The sequence below is a fragment of the Mizuhopecten yessoensis genome, unplaced genomic scaffold (assembly GCF_002113885.1).
Source record: "Mizuhopecten yessoensis strain PY_sf001 unplaced genomic scaffold, ASM211388v2 scaffold10591, whole genome shotgun sequence".
Taxonomy (NCBI): Eukaryota; Metazoa; Mollusca; class Bivalvia; order Pectinida; family Pectinidae; genus Mizuhopecten; species Mizuhopecten yessoensis.
Window position 1 is genome coordinate 1,520,387 of NW_018408623.1, and position 23,403 is coordinate 1,543,789.

The window sequence follows — 23,403 nt, forward strand, 5'->3', positions numbered from 1 at the left end:
AGTATATTACAACTCAAATTACCGAAAATGCCCTGGGATTAGGCCTCATGTTTTTATTTAAGTTGCACTTTCACAAAGCATTTTTTTAAAAGGGCAACCTTAATGAATTTTCATGCATGTCATCAGAACATTACGCGTTTTCAAAACAAAGATGGTTCAATGTCAGTAAACGTTTTTTATTAATGTCTATTATTTCCTAAATAAAAAGAGCTTTTCTTAAAACGGAAAAAGTAAGAACAAAACAAAAACAAAATTTACATTCTTGAAAAAGTACAAGAAGGTCAAGACCTGATGTTCAAGAAGGGTAAGCGTCTAAAACTTCCTTGAGAACACCTGTTATATAAACATCCTTGAGAACACCTGTTACATAAATTTATTTCAAATCCATGTGATTTCACGTCATAAAAGAGAGAATCGGGGAAGTAACCAGGAACTACAAGCAACACTGTTGAGCATAATAGAAAAGCACCTACCTTTACATAGCATACACATAAATTGAATATTTCCCAAAGTGATAATGATGGCGACTTGTCCGTATTATTTATCAACCTGCATCTTTGGAAACCCTATGTTGTTAATATGTCTGTCAGCAGTCGACATCTATCACGGAAACCCATTGTTGTTAATATGTCTGTCAGCAGTCGACATCTTTCGCGTAAATCATTATATTTGGGGCAAGCTTTTGAAAACTTTATCAACTGCGACATGTAAACATCGTAGATATGGGAAGCAGGGATGTTACAATCAAGAAAGTCATTGGACATTCGTGCGTTATCTTACTGTCCTGTCAGCTATCCTCACATGCCTTTAAAAGGAGATGATCACTTTGATTACTTATGTATTAGTACTTCAGATCGCATATGCCTAACATTGTAGACATTTAGGCCATCTGGGCCCAGTTATTCAAAAGGTGATCAGCAGAAAATTAGTTTTGTGTATATCCCTATATCTTTAAAACACAACCATAAACCGAGCTAAAGCTTTCCAGATAGCAAAAATTATGGCCGAGTTAAACGACACACTACAAATAAAGAGGTTTGACCTTGTACATTGACCAAATCATTACTAATTATTACGTCCATGTATTGAGTCTGGTATGAAATCCTGTACCAGAAATCTTTCATTAAACATCATGAAATTACTGGTTGAAAAATGTCGTTAAATAATGATTAAGCTGATCATCTTTTGAACAATTGGACCATGTTCAGCTTCTCCTTTACATCGCTGGCTACGACGATATTCTTCTTTGTGGGTCTTATTTTTGACAGCTTCATTGTTTATCAACACACTCTCGTAGCGTTGTTATGGCAAAGTGGTAATGTCGATGTAACGTATGAATTATAAACCGACCGAATTCCAGGACACCTTATCGCCTTACCTGCACGTCAGCTCTCAATATCATTATGTCAATTAACACGATATTGTACGGCTTGCGTTACTAAGTTTAGAACATTATTATTACATAATTACGTTGAAGATGTTTATTTTCCATACAGAAGTTTCATGGGTTTTGGGGTGGACGTAATGACGTCTGTTAACAAAATCACAAATAGTTTGTTTATCATGACAAAATTAACAAAAGTTCTACAAGCTTTGGAAATATCATTAAATATCGAAAAAGTCTTTGATTAGTTAACTCCACAGTTCAAATAACTTTGATTGTGGTTTTACTAATAAGTCTGTGTTGACAACTAGCAAAGATTAAACAAAATGTGATTTGCGTGATGAAAGTCGCCTCAACTATTCCATCGCCGTGTAAAACAGAGCTAAACAGTACCAGCCATTGTAAAATTTACTGGTTTCTTCCTTTCCACTATAAACAACAATTTAAAAAAAAGATAAAATAAATATTATTTTATTCATCAATCAATCTTTGTTTCAAAAATATAACAAATTTATAAATACAATGAGACTAATCCAATATTCCAATAAATAAGATAAAAAATGATAAAGATGAACACAGTGGAGACAGGTCTGACGTTAATGAACGGTCTGTCTTGGTACTTCGTGACGTCATATAACAACACGATGAACAAAACAGAGAGATGCAACTGGCACAATCCTGACCTCATTATTGGCAGAGGTCGTCGCCATGACAACATACATTTACATTAACATATTACTAAGTATTGATTATTAAAAATTAAATCAATGGACAACATTTTCGGAGTTTCGTTTGATCTATGTGTTACACAATATCAACATGTTTAAGAAACAGCGCGGAATCAATGCAGCAACATGTTCAAGGCAATTTCACTTTATTGCAGTATATTATTCTATCCTTCGCAGATACTAGACGTTGGCAAATGATTTCCGAATACAATCAACAGTTAGCAGTTAATACTGCTTGTCATCAAGACATTTATTTCCTGAGAAGTCATTGACTTAAAGACAACAAATGTCGCTGACGTCAATCTGACCGTTCTATATAAAGAGGACCGGTCCCACCGCTAAGACCTACGAGCCTCTGTTTAACTCAGCGACATAGCTAAACGTCAGTATCACAAATTGCAATTCTTTGGTTCACCCGCTTGGGATTTGATGTCGTGGTCCGCGGCTTGATTCAACACAACCGATAGGAGGTTATATTGTTGAGTGCTCATGTCACCACGCGAAAGTTTTCTTGTTCCAGTATATGTTGAAGTCCATGGTAAACGTCCTTCACATAGCGTGTAGGTCTCGCGAGGTCTGGCTCGTGCATGATGTCACGATGTCCGTGGTATACGTCATCATTGTCTGTCTTCTTAGACTCCTTCTCGGCGTTGTACACCCCAGTTCCGACTAGTAGACTCTCCATTGCTAGTACCGTTTGCTCCATCAGGTGCTCGCTACAAGGAATGGACCTTGATCTCGGAAGAGGCTTGTGTATATGTCCGTTGCCGTTTTTGTTTTGTTTCAGAAATCGGTCATAAAGGTTGGCGCCGACGATGTCTACTTGCGGATTATCTCTGTAGATAAACAATAAAACAAATATAAATTTATCTTTCAGATACCGTTATATATTTAGTTATTTATAACATCACGTGTTGTAGTTTTGGTGTCAATTTTGAACTCGACTCGCTTGTAGTTTTTATTTTATCATGTCGGGTAATTATTGTCTCCTTAATACATATATCTTTTATTCTAGTTGGTATACCTACCCAATGAAATAGAGCTTTTTGATTGGTCGAGTGATTCCAATTTTCTTGGCCTCAGCAGCAATGGTGTGCTCCGCATATCTGTAGGTGATTTCACAAGGCTTGCCTATCAGTGCAGTGTAGTCCAGATCTAGTCCTGTTATTTTCTGTAAATGATAAAGTCCCAAATTATCATTTACAAACGAAAAATTGCTTAATATAAGTATATAATTATATAAATAAATATAATCTAAAGACCGACTAAAAAACAAGCTGCTTTCACCTTTCACAGGACTCTTCAGGTTTATTTCGAAAGCACAATATATATACATTATCTTTCTGAATAATAACAAGCATATAAGGAATGATAACAAAGAATCACATCATGAACAAAATTGAAGCATTTTTAAGGTTAGCTAACAATTATGTACACGCTATAATGAAGAAAAAACTGAACATTCTCAATCTGCCAAAAGAGCAGACACTGATCACTTGATTCCACATTACTCACCTTGTAGAGGGCCTCCAGACAAACGAGGAACGCCCCGTGCCCAAACCTTGGCATGCAGGCCTCGGCCATGAAGACGAGATCCATGTTGCAGGCGATGATGGGCAACTGACGAACGTCTTTGATTGAGGTGGGCGCTGATGTGGGCTTGCCTTCTGTCAGCAGTAAGTCAATGAGAAGCTGAAGGGAGGACTCCCATCGCTGAGGCTCCCCGATCATCAGAATGGCTACAAAAGAAAATGGTATACCTGAATATGTGATACGCCATTACATTTAGATGAATATATTTCAATTTTCAATTATGATACCCTAGATCAATTTGGCTGAGAAACGTATACTACTGTTGTTTTATGTCTGTTACTCAAAGGTATTAATCTATTCTTTTTTTTAATTCTTAATATTTTAATAATGCAATATATTTATATCTAGTTTTTAATCACTTTAGTTAAAATACACAACAGTGCAAAACTACATCGAACTTACCTTCAACTCTTGGAAAGTTGACATTGTCACTGAAGGAACCAGCAGCCTGTGAGTGAACAAATAATACAAGCGTTAATTTAAATAATTAAACTTTAAATTCTAAAATTATTTTCTCATCCTCGTCATTTTCTGGTAATAACTTTTATAATTCATAATCTACGACTTATACAATAGAATCAACACATCCACAAACATTGTAAATACCCAGAAAAATGATTTAATTGATTACACGAGTTTACTTGTTCAGCTTAAAACAGTAAATACACGGAAACTTATATGTTCTAGTACTTACCACTCGTTTGCGGTTGTCATGATCCACCATGTCCAGGAAGGGGTATGCCTCCCGGATGTCCTCTATCGTACACGTTTTGGAGAAGCCAATGCTTAGCAAGGTCAAGGTAAAAACATCAGTAACATTGAAAAGCGAAAGTAACAGATACGATATATAATAGTGTCATCTTGCCGTTATCAATGATAAGTTTTTTCACTCCGTTGCTAGATAATCCATAAAACAATTTCAAATTTTAACGAATAATATTATTTAAACATAGATGATTTTGATAAAAAGTAATTAAGATGCTCTATGATGGTCACGTAATTGCATTATAAAAGGATACTCTTTCGCTATCTCCTGTCTGTACTCCTGTCCTACCACTAGCACATGCTTGTCGTGGTACTCTGTGAGGAGGCGAGCGGGTGTAGGCGCGTGAATCACCTGGTCCGGGCTTACCTGTGTATAATTAAGTAAATGTAAGCACTTTACTAGTAGTTTTTTTAGTTACTATCAAAGGAATATCACTGTTTCGAGGTAGAATTAGTTGTTTAATGTTGAATTATAGTTGCCAAGTATTAACAGTTATATAATACAGTGTAGTTTCTCTGTAAATATATTAAGTATATGATATTATTCGAAGTTTTTGAACGTCAATTTTTTGATAGGCAAACTTTTAATTAAGTTCCTTATAAATGCTGTGTATATAAAGCTAGAAGTGTCAACAAAATATGACATACCGGAATGTTGAACCAGGTCTGTATCTGAGCAGCCTTGTCGTGACTCCTGTTACAGGCGTTGGTGACGTAGGCAATAGGTACTCGTAGGTTACCCTCGGGGTCAGTCAGTAATTTGACGGCCTGTACGGCTGGGTCTAGTGGGTTACTTCCCCTCGCTAACACTCCATCTACGTCAAACAGGATACCGAATTCCGGCTGTGGAAGACAAAGAGTCAGGACTAAATGATATTGTCACTATTTTTTTGTGTGTGTTTGTTGTGTGTTGATGTCCGTGTTGTTGTGTTGATTGTTGAAGAAAAAGATGAAAAAAGAGGAGTGGAAGGATTGGAGGAGGAGCAGCAGCAGAAACAACAACAGCAGGAGAAGAGTTGAGTCACATTACTACAACAAAACATTAACGAATCTTGGCAAGATTAAGTTCAAATGGTTCCAGACATTACCACAGAAAGCAAACTTCCGACTGAACTTTGGAACAAACAAGAGAAAAGTACAACAGATAAACTATAAGCAAGTATACGATAAGCGAATAAGCATTACTCCATGAGCAGTAATGAACTCTCTGTGACCTTTAGAGTGGTGCAACAGAACTGATAACTTCACAATTGATAGTAATATAAAGTATATCTAACATTGGTCAAACTAGTAATATACGTAGTCTAATCCATATCCTAGTATACATGTACGTAGCCACACATGTATACACATATATAAGTAGATCAGTATATAAGATTAACTGTGTGTAATAGATTAAAGGTAAAAAGTTGCATATCAACTGACCCCAACACATGATGGTAAGCATCTGACCGGCTGACCCAGTCTCCGTAAACAACCAGAGGCATATCTAGAGCACAATCTCGAAAGCATGTCAGCAAGCTCGGTAACATTGTATGTAGGTCAAGTCTATGAACGTAGAATGGGCTAGGCTTTGTGACATACTATCAACCCAATGTATGGCGCATGCGTGAAGTTTGTTTACGTTTTTTTGCACAGTTATAAGATCATCAAAATTCATTTCGATCGAAGGGTTATAAGGGGATACTACATTCGCCAAGCAAGATCGAAACAAAACTATGTTATTCGATTTTTTTAATTAAAACATCAAATATATATACATACTTGCCACCCTCCCTTTTTAGGAGGTGACTCCCGATTTTGGACCCTTAAATTTAGTATTTTCAGCAAGTGAATTTTATTAACTGTTCCTATATCCAAGATCTAATGATTTCACCTGAAAGAACAACTCAAAATATGTTATTTAAAAGGGTTATTTGTCTCTAGGGGTATATAAACACATCTTATTTATGTTTTAATTTTGAGCATGCCCAATCTTCCCAATGGAAATTTCAAAAAGTTGGCAAGTATGTACATATATGCAACTCGATCTAAATCCGAAAAAGTGTCTTTAATAGTAACATATTCTTTGATATTCATATAATATTTCCGTGATCAAATTTCGATAAAAGTGATACATATATATATAGAAAAAATAAGATTAACGACCGACTAAAAAACTCGAAAAAAAAAGTGTTTTAGTCGGTCGTTAATCTTATTTTTTCTATATTTACTTCCTTCACATGGACATTTAATCCCTTTTTATTATATATATATATATATATATATATATACATACATTGTATAAATGTGGGTACATATTATTCCGAGTACGTACGCAGCTCACCTATATCATAACTGGTATTGCCATATAATTTTACCAACACCCTGACTAGTTAAGCCATTATGACTATAGGGCTTATCGCATAAACAAAACGCATTTGTAAAATGAAAGGTGCCTTACCTGTTCATTGAAAGACAGGTCCCAGACAGGACTGTCACTACTCGTCGTACTGGTGGAGTCGGAGTCTGTAAAACAAAAATATCAGACTTGAAATGGAACAGAAAACATCGATAAAAGTAATCATGTTTCATACACTTGTAGAAGTAGAAGTAATTAAATGTTAATGATTAAACAACATTTTCTATATGCGCGTTTTTTGCGGAAATATTTGACGGCAAAAATATATATAAGTATATAAAGCACAGCTTTAGTAAAATACCTGAAAAGTACTCCTCCTCTCCGTTGTTATTGTTAAAATGTACCCTCATGTCGTACGTTGATTTAAAACCAATGTCAAAGCTAACTTAATTCTTCAGGTAGTTTTCTTCTGTTATGTTTTCTACACATGTGCAGTCGTGTTTATATACTATGAATCAATTCAACTGTTGAACTTCGACCTACTTCATTCCTTGCGTTCTGATTGGTTATTTCCGTTTGTGTATGTTTCGCGAAGGTCAGACTGGTTTGTTTACATCTACCACGTGTTCTGGTATGTCGGTCAGCTGAGGATGTATTGATTTCATTTTTGTAATGACGATGTTGTTGACAAGCGTTTTTACAGTGCAAGCGTACTATGAAATTCTATATCCTTTCACAAGACTTACACATTTCCTAAATGTTTTGTTTATTATTTTTATTATTATTTTCACATACATACATTGCTCATGTTACTATAAATACAAATGTTAACGTACGCTCTTGTTGAAATAAAGATGGAGATAGCTACCATGCTTAGATGGCGTGATTTCCATGATTCGAACCTAATGCACCACGTGGATACTTTGACCTCGATCAGAGCTTTTATCTTTGTCTAAGAACTAGGTCAAAGAGGGCAATATGCTTTAAGACAATATAAGCTATATGTTATAATGCAACCTACAATAGCATTAGTATTTTCGAATTTTACTGAGAAATACCAGTGCCAATCTTAATGTATAACATGGATGACCATGTGTGTCTTGACCATGTCATATTATCATATGTTATGTTATACCTAACTATCTATCATGCCATGATTTAGCATATATACTGGTATTTACAGAGTGCACGTTCTGAAAAACGTGGGTTATTTGGGTATTGCTTGGCCTAGTAACCGTGATTACACGAGACGCCTCGGCATTATCACGCCTTGGCCACATGGCCGTAAGTCCAATTGTACATGTTAGAAGGAGAATAATTTTATCTCGATGACCGACGCAGTCTATTACCGTCCTGGATTTATAAATAGACCCCCATCTTTACTTCTTAACTACATATTCTACAGATATAATTACATTATTTATAGCACAAAGCCTCCATCCTAACCTAAATTCATTCTATAGAAATGCATCATATGCTGTGTCCCATATTTTTCATGATATAGGTTGTAATATGTTATTACCTCCCGATCTAAATACTGAGGTACTGCACGTGTGTATATGATTTAGAAAAGAACCTTTGTTATCAGTACAATTATAATGTAATACATAATACCATCCTCATCCGAATGCTTGGAAGTCTGAATAATCCAGCCACATTTGTCCCCGGCTAATGTGGCTGGATTGTAGACAAAAAAGTAAATGATTACTGGGACATTTTTCTGCAAATCTCTTCTCCAGTTTTTAACTGTATTTACGAGGCTGGGCGTCTTTACTGCAGATACGTGTGTCATAGGGAATACAATACATGAGTAAATTCTAATCGGATCTATTTTTGACATATAAAGAACCATCCTTGTCCTATGTATTATGCATGCATTTGTACATGGAATACGTTTTCTCTTCCATCTACGCCATAATACTATATAGATGTATATGACATGGTTTTGAACAAAAGAATAATCTCGTAATGTAGATAGAAATATCACCAGCTAGAGTATATACTTAAAAAACATTTTCAATGTTGAGTGGAGATATAAAATTAAGTATTGTCAATATCAATGTGATACTGATTATGGTGATCCTGCATAGGAATGCCTTAAATAGCTATCTTTATTTTACATACATGATGGTGAATCAACCTATGAATGGTGAACGTATGGGACACACACCTGGGATTGCATCTATTTGTTCGTAAAGGACTCATCGGTGTTGCTATGGGCAAAAAAGCTAGAAATCTAAATTGGTTTAAACCTTTTTCTTGAAACATTGCTTGGGGGGGGGGGGGGGGGGGGTCGATAAAAACATTAAAAAATCATGACGCTTTAGTAGAGGTTTTTCATCTTTATTTTATGTGTATACTTTTTCATTTTCATATGTGGACCGCTAATCACCTGTTTCTATTACGATTTATCCCCGTAAATGACGTATGATCTTAGCAATCTCATTATTTACGTAGATAAAATCCCACCAGGTTAAGCAAACAGTTCAATGACCTCAACAGGCATATTATATGTCATTAGTCCGATAACACATCGTCATCAGTAGCCTTGATATACATATCCCTATCATGTAGTCTTCCCTGCTGTGTGACCCCTACGGACTATCGTGTATAGTATACGTCATGTCAGGTCACACAGATATGAATTGTTTAACTAATTCAATTCGTGTATGCAAATCATCCTAACATTTATCAACATAGTAAAATTAACTATCATATTTTAGATGTCTATATAAGCATTTATTGAAATATCACGAGTCGTATTTCAATATATGGATGGTATATGGTTTGCAGTACAGTACCCCTTGTTTTTGAATTTTGATGTTGGTGTTATCATTTATATTTTCATTTGACAAATAATTGTTTAAAAAAGCGATAATTAGTCAAACAATCTAAGGAAATGTAAGAACATTTCGTGCACTTAATAAATGACAATTTTTGCATTAAAAAACAAATTATAAAAATCTTTATAGCTATAGCCTATGAATCATAAAGTGTCACTATGTAAATAGAAGTATACTATTGATCATGACTAAGACAAAGTTGTTGTACAAATAGATTTCGACTTGTTATCAATAATATGCAAAAGCTATGATAAATGAGAGAATTCTGCAAAAACTATGAAAATAGAATATGAAATCTTTATGTTTTGACAAAACTGATTTTCCGCTTTGTAAATTACATATTTTCTCTTTCTTAGATAAAGCAGACTTTTTTTAATCGATGACTACACAGTGTTTTGGCCTTTGACAGCTGAGGACGAAATATTATTTTTAATCTTAAGTCCAATAGAATGTTTTTAAGGCCGGATCGTCTATATATTCACGTAAGAATTAGTTGCACTAGAAATGCGAAATATGAAGTGAAAAAGTACGAAGTACAAATTAAAGATTGACGTAAAAAATCCAAACAAGTTAACCTTTTTTCATCATACATGCACGGCCATTTCGTCCATTCAGGTACTAAGGCTCAAAAGAATAAAAAAAAATACATGCCTTAAGTGTTCTGATAGGTTTCTCCCAACTCAATGAGAGTGAAAAAGTGCATTTAAAACATGTTTAATTCACACCTTTTGATTATAACAGATAATTTTTCTTGAACTGTGTTTCATATATATCGTGTCAGATGACACTGACAAACGACGATCATAATTGGTCTTAAATGATTTCTCGCAAAACAATACCATCACACATTTGATTTACCTTTACACATACTGCATGATAAATATAGAAACAGTTAATGATGGTTCTACTTTCAAATTGTACTTTTCACATAAATGATGTTTAGGTGTACGAAATAAATTCTCTACAGTGAAATGTCTACGCAAAGGGTTGCTGGAATTGTGTTAATTGTTTTTAGCAGGTATTCACTCATTGAATACATTTATGTTAATAATATCATTATTTTGTTGCAATTTGTTTAGATCGCTGTTCATAACAGAAACCTTGAGAAGCACGGAGTAATGCAAATGAAAATAGGCATGCGTTGTTTAACCTACGTGATTTGCTTGACGTATTTTGTAAGGCAGAACAAAATTTCAAATTCTTGATTCCCATGTTCATAGATCATTGATATATAACCATATACCCTTAGACGGAAATATAATCGGTATAGAGCTTGCCATCTGTTAAGTAAACAAAACCCTCGACATGCACGTCACCCATTTTTTTTATAACATGAGGCCCTATGGGCCTACATCGCTCACTTGGTTTTTAGCTCAAACTTGTTACATTAACAGCGATATATAAAAAGCTACAGGCAAAATTTCAGTATTTACAACTATAAGTCATTCAAAAGAACCTGTTAAAAGATTTCAAATGATTTGATCCCTGTAACCTTGAAAGTGGGACAAGGTCATACCGTTGAACAAACTTTATAGCCCTTCATCTCAGCATGCAACTTGCCAAATAACATCACCCAAGACCTTTTGTTTATTGGGATAAGGTCATTTGAAGGTTTATACATATTTGACAAAAAGTGACCTTGAAAGTGGGACAAAGTCATTCAAAAAAAATTTGAAAAAAAACTTGAAAGCCCTTCATCCAAGCCTGCTACTGGTCAAATATCAACATTCTGGGCCTCACGGTTATTCAGAAGATTTTAAACAAATTTGAACACTGCGACAATGAATATAAATCGATGTCAGTCATTTTAACAAACTTGGAAGTCCTTCATCCTAGCATGCTACTAAGTAGATGTCAATATTCTGCGCCTTATGTTTTTTTCAGAAGAAGTCGTTTAAAGATTTAAAACATATTTGCTTACTTTGACCTTGAATATAAGTCAAGGTCATTTATTTAATGAACTTGGTAGCCCTTCATCCTAACATTGTAATAGCCAAAATATTAACATCTTTCGCCATATGGTTATTAAGAAGAAGTCGTGCTAAGATTTTACACATATTTGACCCCTGTGACATTGAATATATTTTAAGGTCATTCATTTAAGTTAACTCGGTAGCCCTTCATACAAGCAATCTACTAGCCAAATATCATCACCATGGGACTTTTGGTTATTCAGAAGAAGTTGGTTAAAAAATTTAAACGTATTTGACCGCTCTGACCTGAAATATGAGTCAATGTAAGTAATTTTAACACATCTGTTAGCCCTTTATCCTAGTATACTACTGGCCATATAACAACATCGTGTGTCTGATTATTCAGAAGAAGCCGTTTAAAGATTTTAAACATATTTGACTCTTGTGACCTTGAATATGTGTGAACGTAGTTTATTTGAACAAACTTGGTAGCCCTTCATCCCAGCATGCTATAGACCATCCTGGTCGTTTTGGTTATTCAGAAGAAGTTGTTTAAAGAAAAATCTTGACGCCGGACTACGGACGACAGACAACGGACGCAGCGCCACGGCTTAAGATCACTTGGCCCTTCGGTTTAAACTGTTACGATTCTCAGTCGGCTATTTCTTGTAGTGATAAAGAATACATTACACTGCGTGTTAGATCGTTTATGTTTTTGTTAAAGTTATTAATGCATTATCACGTGATAATCCAATCTTTAGGCCTTGGGAAACGTACACATGTAAACAGCCTATCCCTGCTGTTGATATGTTTGTGTTTTACCTAAACGTCACCTTAGCACAAATGAATGAGAAGAATTCGGTCAAAAGGGTCGTTCACAGTTGAATGTAAATATGACAGTTTATAGTGAATGTAAACATATGCGTCACAGTCACATGTGCGATCTAAAAATAGCAAGGGGGTTACCAACAGTTAAGGAAAGATATGTATTTTGACGTTATATTTGTGTCAGTGACCAAGTAGAGAAATTGTTTTTGAGTATGTATATACACCAAAAAATGTATTATATATTTAAAAATTGTTTTATAAATATATAATAATATAACATCAGTATGGATTAAAACATTTCTGTATAATGTTCTTTGATCTAGGTAATCTCATCTTTACATATATATGCAATGTTAAAGCGTTCTGTGTATAGGCTGCTTTATCATCAAATCCAAGGAAAGGCACCTCAAGTTCTTTTTCTGTATATACCTAAATAAAGATTTAACGAAAGCCTATAGAAAAAAAATACAATAAACAATAATTTGCATACCCCTTATGAACGAGTATAATTCAAAGTATAGTTTTGCAATATTGTCTTAAACATACATGGAATCTTATTTAAACGTCACAAAGCGGAACCATAATATTTCTTATATTTATAGTATATTTAACAAGTCAAACATTTAAATAGTTTTTTATCGTGATGATTTTTAAACTGCGTTGCATAGAAGAAAATACTTATAAGTAGAATACATACAAACCTGATAAAAATTATTAAATCAATTCCTGCACTAAGTAAGGTCAATAAAAAATGTAAAAATAGTATTGTAATTGTGTTGCTATGGTAACATGGCAATGCTACACGCAACAACATGCTGAAAAAACCCACTTTGGAATTATCACTAGAAATATAAGTCAATGAAGCACATTTTAAAAATTCAGTAAATGGACACATAGATTAAAGCAAAATAAATAGATAGAGAGGAGGTCACTATATGTGTACCAATCACACCTAAATAGCCCATTCTACTGAACAACATGGCTACTTCCTCCATTTAGGTATCATTTGTGGTACTTAAGGAACAAGAAGCCTAATGGGCCTGCATCGCTCACCTGGTATTATTCTCATAATTGTAACCATAAAATTGGAATAAAATAAAGCTGCAGGCAAAATATAAGTGTCTTGACAAGTAATTCAGAAGAACCAGTTAAACGATTAAAACACATTTGACCCCTGTGACCTTGAAAGTCAAACAGTATAATGTGACCGGGTGGGGCGTCCTGCTGGGTGTCTTCGGCAGTATGTTTCAGTGAGGTAGCACTATAAAGTCGGCATCAGTTCCGCGCTATTACAAGAAGACAAACACGAACATATCGCAGCCTCCCAAAATACACACACATACACTACACGCATGCATCTTGCACACAGGGGAGGCCGTCCTTAAATGACCTTAGCTGTTAATAGGCCGTTAAACAAAATCAAACAAACAAACAAACATCATCACCCTGGACCTTTTGGTTATGCAAAAGAAGTCGTTTAGAGGATTTTAAGACAATTGACCCCTGTGACCATTGATATGAGTGAAGGTAATTTGTTTAAAAAACTTGGTAGCCCTTCATGCCAACATCCTTCTGGCGAAATATCATCACCCTTGATCTTTTGGTTATACAGAAGAGGTCGTTCAAAGGTTGTCAAGACAATTGACCCCTGTTACCTTGAATATGGATGAAGGTCATTCATTTGAACAAACTTAGTAGTGCTTCATCCCAGCATGTTATTAGCCAAATATCATCATCTTGGGCCTTTTGGTTAACCAGAAGAAGTTTTTGAAAGGTTTTAACATATTTGAACCCTGTGACATTGAGAATGGGCAAAGGTCATTTGTTTGAACAAACATGGTAGCCCTTCATCTCAGCATACTTCTGGCCAAATATTATCACCCTAGACATTTTGGTAATTCAGAAGAAGTTGTTTAAAGATTTCCACATATTTGACCCCTGTGACCTTGAATATTGGCGAAGTCATTTGTTTTATCAAACTTGGTAGCCCTTCATCCCCGCATGATATTGGCAAAATTTCATTTCCCTGAATCTTTTGGTTATTCAGAAGAAGTTGTTTAAAGATTTCAACATATTTGACCTCTGTGACATTGAATAAGGATGAAGGTCATTCATTTGAACAAACTTGGTAGCCCTTTATCCAAGCATGCTACTGGCCAAATACGCTAAAAATGAATAAAAATTAAAGTCTGAAGTGTTTGAAATAACTTAGGAGGAATGTGAAGTATGAAGCTCTAGAAATAACATAAAACGACAGTGAAGTCTGAAGCGCTAGAAATAACATAGGAGGACGTATGTTTTCCTGCAGAGTCTGCTCTTACGTCATTGTGCCGTAGAGTTTAAGCAGACGTGAACCTGATGCTTACTTTTTATCTTACTATTAGGATAAAACAGTTCACTAGGTCAGTAGCAAAACAGACAGTATCTATGGTAATCTATGTGCAACAGCTATGAATGGGATAATTTACGAATTTTTCGTTATTGTTCTGACGTCATAGCCAGCATTTTGATAAATACAGTAAACACGGAGTTCTGTAAATGTTTGTTTCGAGTCATATCTTTTGTGTAAGAAACTAATAGAAACTACTAGATCCGGCCTACGTGACAGTAGATAAATAAGTCTTATAACACCTAAACACAGACAAAAGAATCCGGATAACAACTCATTTGTTTTGTCTGCAACTCCACTCCTGTAATAACTTACAATGGCATGTATGTATAAACATTGCAATTCATCGGCCTAAAAAGTCTAGATTAACATTCCTGGCAGTGTTGATGCAGCTTATTACGTCACGTCAGACTCACGTTACGATGACTAACAAATAGAATACCTCGCATGTGTCGAGATGATTATATCATGTAGTGCAGAAGTTATTCAAAACAAGTCAACATATTTACTGTCGTCGCATTATGCTTTACGTAAGCTACTGATTACTGGCTGTACGTGTTTTAATGCTGTGTTAAAGGCTCTTTTGTTGTATTTTGATGCTTTCAAAAAGCAGCTCGGTATATTACAGTATTGAATGTCATGGTGAGAGAAGTTAATAGAGAAGCAAGCTTGTGAGTTTGGTTACACTGTCTATCTTCAGACAACTACAGTAACAGTGATGTATATATACAATTTTCAGTCTGAAGATTCTCCTTGGAGAGATGAAAGTACTAAAGACTCGTTGTTGAGATTTTTTTAATTATTATATATTATTTCTTTGTCCGTAAGGATAATTCTGCTGTTCAAATATACATTTAATAAGCGCATCGATTTTCTGTCATACAATTCGAATTTCTTTGTGGAAAATATTTGGTTTGTCATGTGAATTACATAATAAATATATTAAATGATTATTTCCACAAACACTGTCGTCACCAAACTCGTCCTGTTACAAGTAAATATGTGCATACATACAACAACAAACCTTTTGATTTATTGACAACTAACCAGACGACAACAGAACAACATCATGATATCTAACCACGAACTAGTTTACTTTATCCTCTTTTATCACTTGACTTTTAATGTCCTTATTATCTGCAAATAAACATATAATCAACATCTTGTTTACCCCCGGCCCGAGGTCGTATCGTCCTGGTAATGTGACGTAAAACATGCAGTGAATGTAGGCCAATGGCCTCGACTAATCCCGTCTGTTGCACCATAGATATACATCAACAGGTTCAAGGCAATCGCGTTAACGGTAAGCGTAACACTTATGTTAACTCACTCACCGCTGAAATTTTACAACGAACTATTCCAACCTTTTGAATCGGAAGAGTTCAAATATTTCCTCGGGGGTAAAACGGTTTTGTTGACACTGCAGTATTATGTTTTTGTCTACGAATATCAATGGTGAAAGTAAAAATGGACTTAGACTTGAAATTTAAAAGAAACTGAGCGGAATGCAAAACGGTTTGAAAATATAAATACAGAATGAATTTGAAAAATTTGAAAATGTTATTCATGCATTAAACATTTTAAATTTGAATTTAAAAATGTAATTAATATCGAATTATAATTTGAAATATTGTTTACTTGTTTCCAAACATTCAAATATTTCAAAACAATATTTAAATATGTCCGACTTTCTAGATTCATATAAATGTAATATATGTGTATCAATATTTAGTGGTGAAAGGACAATAGGTTCTGTCCCTAAGCCGGGATGCACCAAAGTCCCTAAATAGGGAAGTTGTTATTCCCTGTGTTAAGTTTAAGGTTTGTGCAAAAACAAAACAAACAAAACATAAACGTAAACAAAGTTGTTGATGGAAATGCATGACAAAAGTGGAAAATGTATATCGATATATGCATACTTTGATGAGATTTCAATGCATTCCGTGCAAATGAAAAGAAGGGGAATTTGAAGAAAAACACAACCGTTATTACAACTGAGAATATTTATTTTACCTTAAAATCCTTTTGCAAACGATCTAAGATACGACTTAATGAACTTATTGACGGCAGACATTGGTTACTGTACGTGTGTAGATAAAATCCCCCTGGTAGATAACACTGGCTACATCTATCAAGAAAATAAAATCCTCGTACTTAAAACAGACACATTATATAATATAAACATGAGGTGATGTGATGTCATTTCATAACAATAAATTAGTACTTTTGAAAAAAAAAAATTCTCCCATTTCTAATTTTACTCAATGTATTTCAAAATTTGGTGCTTTTTTAAAGAAAACTTATGTTAGACCGTCATTTTACTGATGTAATATGACATGATAAGATATTCACCAAATTATGCCAACCATTGCATTCTTAAAAGAGATCAACGTTACCAGTTGTTATAGTCTATAGAAACACCTGTATAGTGCAGTGTAAACCAGTCTTGACATATTGTATCAATTACTACATTTAGTAGGTTCAACCAAATGTGTTTGTGTCCCTTATGTTCACCCTTTAAATACCCCATTCAGGTTTTGAGGTACGCAAAGATATCTCCAATTGATTTTTCACAAAACCTATACTTTGTTTATCTCCCCAAGCCGTTCCAGCATAACCTCAGAATTTCTTAATAGAATAAGAAAATATTTTTTCAATTTCAAAACGACTACAAATAATTAGTCAACATGATGGATTTTCGTTTACGTCTTTAGACCCCTTCTAGTTAAGCGAGTTTCCATATTTGTGTTAATCTGATATGGGTTATTGTGTTAGAAACAGAATTCTATCTTAAAGTGTCAAGTGTAAGTCTAGGTTCGTTTGATGATATAATCGTTTGATTGATATAAAGACGAAATAAATCGGCGAAAGAATTGTGAATATCGATAAGTTCAGAATATCAAAATCATTGGTAAAATGTGATTACCCGTCAGCGTTTTGAGCAGAAAACAATATCAAAGTGATATTACATGCAATAACAATATATCACTTTAAAAGTGTTTATCTCGAAAATGGTTCAATTTTGGAAAAGCATTTATGTTACTAGAGAAAGGTCAAATGGGCCTTTCACACCAGGACTTTGATTACACCCACATAGGTGACACCTGGTACCGTGGGGACCACGTATATAGCCTACCTTTCTAGGACACCCAAAGTCCTGACACTAACTGTCCGATTAGATAGAGAGAATGTCACGTGTACCAATCACACCTATAGATCGATAGTCGGGTATTCTCTGGCCCAGTTTTAGTACAGGTTTTAATAATGTACGTACATCGAAATTACAATTATTTATGAAGAAATAAGAGCATTTTGGTGTAGTTAATTTGACTGGATGAAATCATAGAAACATTTTGAAATGATCTTCACAATTGAAATAAAGTTCACTTTTTACATTAAGTCATTAAATTAATACTTAGTACTTCTAAGTCAGAACAACAACTTTAACTTACAGAAATATATCAACGAAAGTACGAACTGTTTACAACTGGCATTGCTACTAAGTCAGTGTCAACTACGCTAAGCACATTCGTCCTACTGTCGATTTAAGACATTAGCCAATTATTCAATGTATCTAGATCACAGTATACAGATATGCTCACTTTAATCACCTGTTTGTCTTAAAGAGTTCAGAGAGATGATATACCGGTTAAATATCCCAAAGCAAAAACATCATTAAAAAAAATATTTCGCATAAAATGAAAAGGCACAGAACATCCGAGGAAGACATTGTCTATGTTATCGTTTAACATAGAACTATAATTTAAGACTTATCGAAACAACAAGAACAGAGAAATCCATATCATCGAATTGAAGAGAATGACAGAAAAAAATGGCGTAGCTTCTATGACATTATATAATGAGATCATGGCGGAATCAAGAATAAGTTTTGGCGTCTATCCGAACAGAAGGATCAACATTGTTTTAGGTAAATATTGATCCTTTATACTGTTTTACCAATAGGATGATGCTGAGGATAATGACTACGTGTTTAAGTCTCTATATTGGTGTTCATTTCCCATAAAAGAAGAAACGACGATTCTTTTTCTTTTCTTTTTTTCTCGTTTGTATTTGTTTGTTATGGGTTTATAGCATTCTTAAAAGTTTTGCTTCAGTGAAGAAAAGCCAATAGTCAATTGTCTCAGATTGCATACGATTTCAATATAGCGTTCAATCATTGACTGATACAATAACCGCTCTCTGATACCATGTTATCAATCACTGGCTGTTACATCAACATGTTCTCAGTCACTGGCTGTTACAGCAACATGTTATCAGTCACTGTCTGATAAAGAAATACGTAATCGGTCATTTGAAATACATGCACTACAATCGGTTGACTCTACATATTTTCAAACATGCTGAAGTTATTGTTAATTACACGTTTAATACACAATTTGGAATCGAAGTTCATTCACAACCAGTAAGAAACTACAAGATCAATAAAGCCCACTTGTACTAGCCTCGTCTGTCAATACACCTAAAAAATCAACTTTAAATGTGTATTGACAGACGAGGCTAGAATCTGTGTTAAAAAACAGGTTAAAACGGCATAATGGTACTATGTATTGAATCATATCTCATTGAACTTTAAGCTGATCGTATTTTTAGAAACTGATATCTGCTTAATCACTTTTTTAAGTGTCCGTCTTAATAGTTAAACCAATAGTGGTTGATCGGGTGACAGCAGACTCGCTTTTCAAAGAACCAGCCGGGATTCGATTTCCTGATCGGATTTGAAAAGGTATAGGTCACCTTCGCGACCATGTGGCTTTTCTCCGGGTGCTCCGGTTTCCTCCCATATCAAGAATTCTACATACTATCATCAAGAGTGATTAAAGAAGAATATAAAAAATGTTTTCAATGTTTTTAAAATGAATTTTAATGATTTGTATAGGGCGAACAGTTTAAAATTCCTTATCTATACTGTTTATATATATATATATATTAATTTATATTAAAACAAATTTTCGTTTATAGAATTTTCAGTTGTATTCGTGATATTTTTCTAATCTTCTCAAAAGTTAAAATTTGTACATCAATATTAGTTGAAAACTATTGAAGCAATACCTTGAAATAAATATGGCAACATATACGCGCAAGACCGATATGATTAGCAGTCATACATATTGTTCATGAAAAAAATAACAAATTAGCAAACAGAACATTTAAACTGAATTAACATGGTTTACAATTACCATACCGGGATTATACGATCTAATGTGTATCTCTTGAAGGGAAGGATGCACGTCATCGATAATACCGTAATACTCCCTTTAAATGTTACAATTTGAGATTTTTAATTTAGATTAAGTATTAATTCAATGAACAATTGACGAAGTCTGATTACAAGACAATTATGATTAATATCGTTCACTTTACACGCATGCTAGCTTCAACGTCAAATGACGTTATATTTATATCTAATATGTAATGCTTTTGAAAATATGTAATTTCATTCTTAACAATGGAAATTATGATCACTTCACCACTAAACTATATGATAATAATTATCAAGTCACTACCAAACTATATGATAATAATGATTACCCCTCTACCAAACGTTTCATGTTTCAATGTTTCAAGTTTTATTCGAACTTAAGGCCAGTGGCCCATCAGTATACAATACATATAATACACAAATCATGGACAATGTACAGAGAATGAAGACAATCATATTCCATTATAATACCCTTAATTTGTTTGCCTCATAGATGAATTGTCCTAGTATACAACATTCTTTAATATAATGGACACTCAATAACTGAACGACTTTAAACACAGATGTTTTTTTCCAATAATAGCTTTTGATAAAACGTGATGATAATAATATTCACCTCACTCTAAACTATACGATAATAATGATCACCTCACCACCAGAACATATGATAACAATGATTATCTCGCCACCAAACTATATAAAACAAGGACACTTCGCTGCCGATAATGGTTACCCCACTACAACAATAATTGTCACATCACTGCTTAAACATAATAAGGGATTTCCAAGCTTTACGATAATGTTTTACGGTCATATTTCCTATGTACCAGCCTCCACTTCTATTGATGTTTACCTGACAGAGTTGATTCACTCTGCCAGAGAATGTCCTTACTATCAGATATTTCTGAACATGTGCTTCCTATTGACCAATTGATAAATAGTGATTCTAATAATTTGATTGAATCCAAAGTATTTTCTACCCGAGATGCGTTACAATGTCTGCTGAACGAATGTACGGTCATAACCTAATGGGAACAGCAGATCAATTGTGGTGTCTTCGCTGTCCCCTTAACAGAAGATACAGAAGATATGTTCCCTTATGCTCATCAGAGTGCCTTATGGTTTTGTTGTCACTACCCGAGTTCTCGATGTGAGGACGTCGGGACATTATTTGGATTCGACTTCGATTTACATGACGGTTGTCATCGAGTAAGCAGAAGACGTTTACCCTTCCGGAACACCTGGTCTTATTGTCCCTGTACTTTTTTATTAGTCTCCGTGTAAACCTGTCCTTTGTTCATATTTAGCCCTAGTTTTATCGATTTTGAGTTCATGGTTTTTTGGTATTCTCTTGTTTTTTCTACCAAAGTTGATCAAGTTTCAAATGTAAAGTCGTGGTCATCTCTTTCTGATCGATAATACTACATGGATTTGACAGGGAAATCACAACAGCTCCTAACTGTGGCACTAGAAACACAATCCCTTCTGACTCGCTTGATTTACCTTCAAGAACATTTAATGTGCATTCCGTAGCCTTGATAGCTGTAATGATATCCTTATACACACTTCATTCATCATTCATTTGAAATAAACTAGTACAATGTACTTTTTTATTTTTTATTTATACAATTAAGGGGTTTTAACAACTTTCCCCTCTGCTCTCTCTCTCAGAATGTTTAATCCACTTTTAGGCCCCTAGCATCACAAATTTGTTCCAGAAGGATATTGCTGATGCAGCATTATAAATTTTGGCATATTTAATTTTATTTTATTCAATTTTACAGATGCAATCACATGATACGTTTGTCTTATAGACTTCTATTGTGGTGTCTTTCTGGAGTGTGTAATCGCTTTTTATTGTCAAATTGTATTGCCCTTGTAAATACTGCCCGTGACCGTTCATAAACGCCTGTATCAAAATCGAAACAGAGACACCAGTATATTTAAATAGATATGCACTATCATACAAAAGGAAATTTGGCTACAAGTTTGCGCGTGCCATGTTTAAGAAACCAGGTAATCAGTTTAGGGTACCGCGTGTAATAAAACGTGCGTTTTTATGTCATGTTCATTCTTTAACACCACATACTCTCGTTATACCGCTAAACATTTAACGGAGCGTGTATAGGTAGGTTCTAACAGAAAATGGGGTTTCAACGAATAAACGAGGAAATCCTTTGTGCATTTACACGTGTATAAGTTAGTCTCGGAAAAACTTGTACACCATGAAATACTTTTGTTCTAGGAAATGGTCACCTCGACGGTAAGGTACTGTAAATAACTTAATCTTTGCGAGACTTATTTTCGAAACTTAGCTTATCATGTTCTAGAGAATATCGATGTTCGCGTGTAATATGTATCTTTGTTTTGATCCCACAAATATATGCTCGCGAGCTATTTGAAGTGGACCCACGAATTTTCAATACCTTTTTAATCTACATATCAGCATAATAAAATACATGTGTAACGCATAGATAGATACAATTCTATATTGAAAAGTACGCTACATTTAGTCATTCCTATTTTTTCGAGACGTATACATACATATATAGACGAAAGGCATTGCCATATATTCTGTTCGATAAGAAATTCTCGATAGTTATTCTCTGTATTTCTCTAGTATAACTTACTTACTTCATATTGGCGCAAATATCCAATAGAAAACCCAAGATTACATTTAGATATAAAGATATTGTATACATATTTATATAAATATGCAGATATGTAGCTTTAAAAAAAATATAACACAAGATAACGTGCGGCACCTTACCTTGGTCAGCAAGGACACGTACGGTCAACATCATGTACTATGTGTATGACTTTGTACCAGGAACTGATGCCGAGTCTTCCGTTCTTTAATAGGTTGATAAATATGTTACAGTGCTAAAGAGCAGGCTCGTTCACATACTTCTGTTATTGAAATCCCGAGCTCACACTAAACAATTCTAATCTAGTTATTCCTTATATGGCATTGCCCCTCAGAGTCACACGAACTTTTCACGTGCTGTAAGATATAGGTTAACCACTGCCAAGGTTGGTACATCATCGAGGTTGAGATAACCCATCTCCATTTTTTTGCCTTTACAGTGACAGTACAACCGATGATAATTGATGTGTATATTTAGTAACCCAGTAAACACCATAGTAATATCTACGTTATACCCAATAACATAAAACTACTGTCGTAATAATAGGAGTGATCAACACGTTCATATCATAGCGACTGGGTAGATAAACAGTGATATCAGCTGCTCTAATTGTTACTACGCCTTCGTTTAGTAATACAGAAATTTTGCACGACGTGAATTTGGTATAGTTTCAGTTTCGCTTCCATATAAATAAGATTTTTGGCTCGGCTATAGATCTGAGGTAAACTGAACGAAACAGATTATATTGAA

The 23,403-nt window shown here is 34.5% G+C and overlaps 1 protein-coding gene across 2 annotated transcripts; it reads right to left on the reverse strand.

Annotated features, from left to right (window-relative positions):
- Window positions 1-161: 161 nt before the first annotated feature.
- LOC110461223 (haloacid dehalogenase-like hydrolase domain-containing 5) lies at window positions 162-22,939 on the reverse strand. Of its 2 annotated transcripts, none has more exons than XM_021514606.1 (9): window positions 22,776-22,939; window positions 6,914-6,978; window positions 5,119-5,313; window positions 4,725-4,837; window positions 4,400-4,490; window positions 4,108-4,153; window positions 3,628-3,851; window positions 3,141-3,283; window positions 162-2,948 (listed from the first exon to the last, which is right to left on the reverse strand). In XM_021514606.1, the coding sequence occupies exons 1-9, from the start codon at window positions 22,807-22,809 to the stop codon at window positions 2,600-2,602; spliced, it is 1,260 nt and encodes a 419-aa protein (XP_021370281.1). In that variant the 5' UTR covers window positions 22,810-22,939; the 3' UTR covers window positions 162-2,599. The 2 variants fall into 2 exon arrangements, with proteins under 2 accessions (XP_021370281.1, XP_021370280.1); XM_021514605.1 differs by lacking the exon at window positions 22,776-22,939 and adding an exon at window positions 7,173-7,310.
- Between the last annotated feature and the right edge of the window lie 464 nt (window positions 22,940-23,403).

Bases quoted from the DNA above. Each gene is read 5' to 3' on its own strand.
- LOC110461223 (XM_021514605.1), bottom strand. From the start codon at position 7,221: ATGAGGGTACATTTTAACAATAACAACGGAGAGGAGGAGTACTTTTCA. The intron at 4,491-4,724 runs GTATCCTTTTAT...GACCTTGCTAAG, and splicing joins AGACAGGAGATAGCGAAAGA to CATTGGCTTCTCCAAAACGT. The intron at 3,284-3,627 runs GTGAGTAATGTG...TATCATTTACAG, and splicing joins GTCTGGAGGCCCTCTACAAG to AAAATAACAGGACTAGATCT.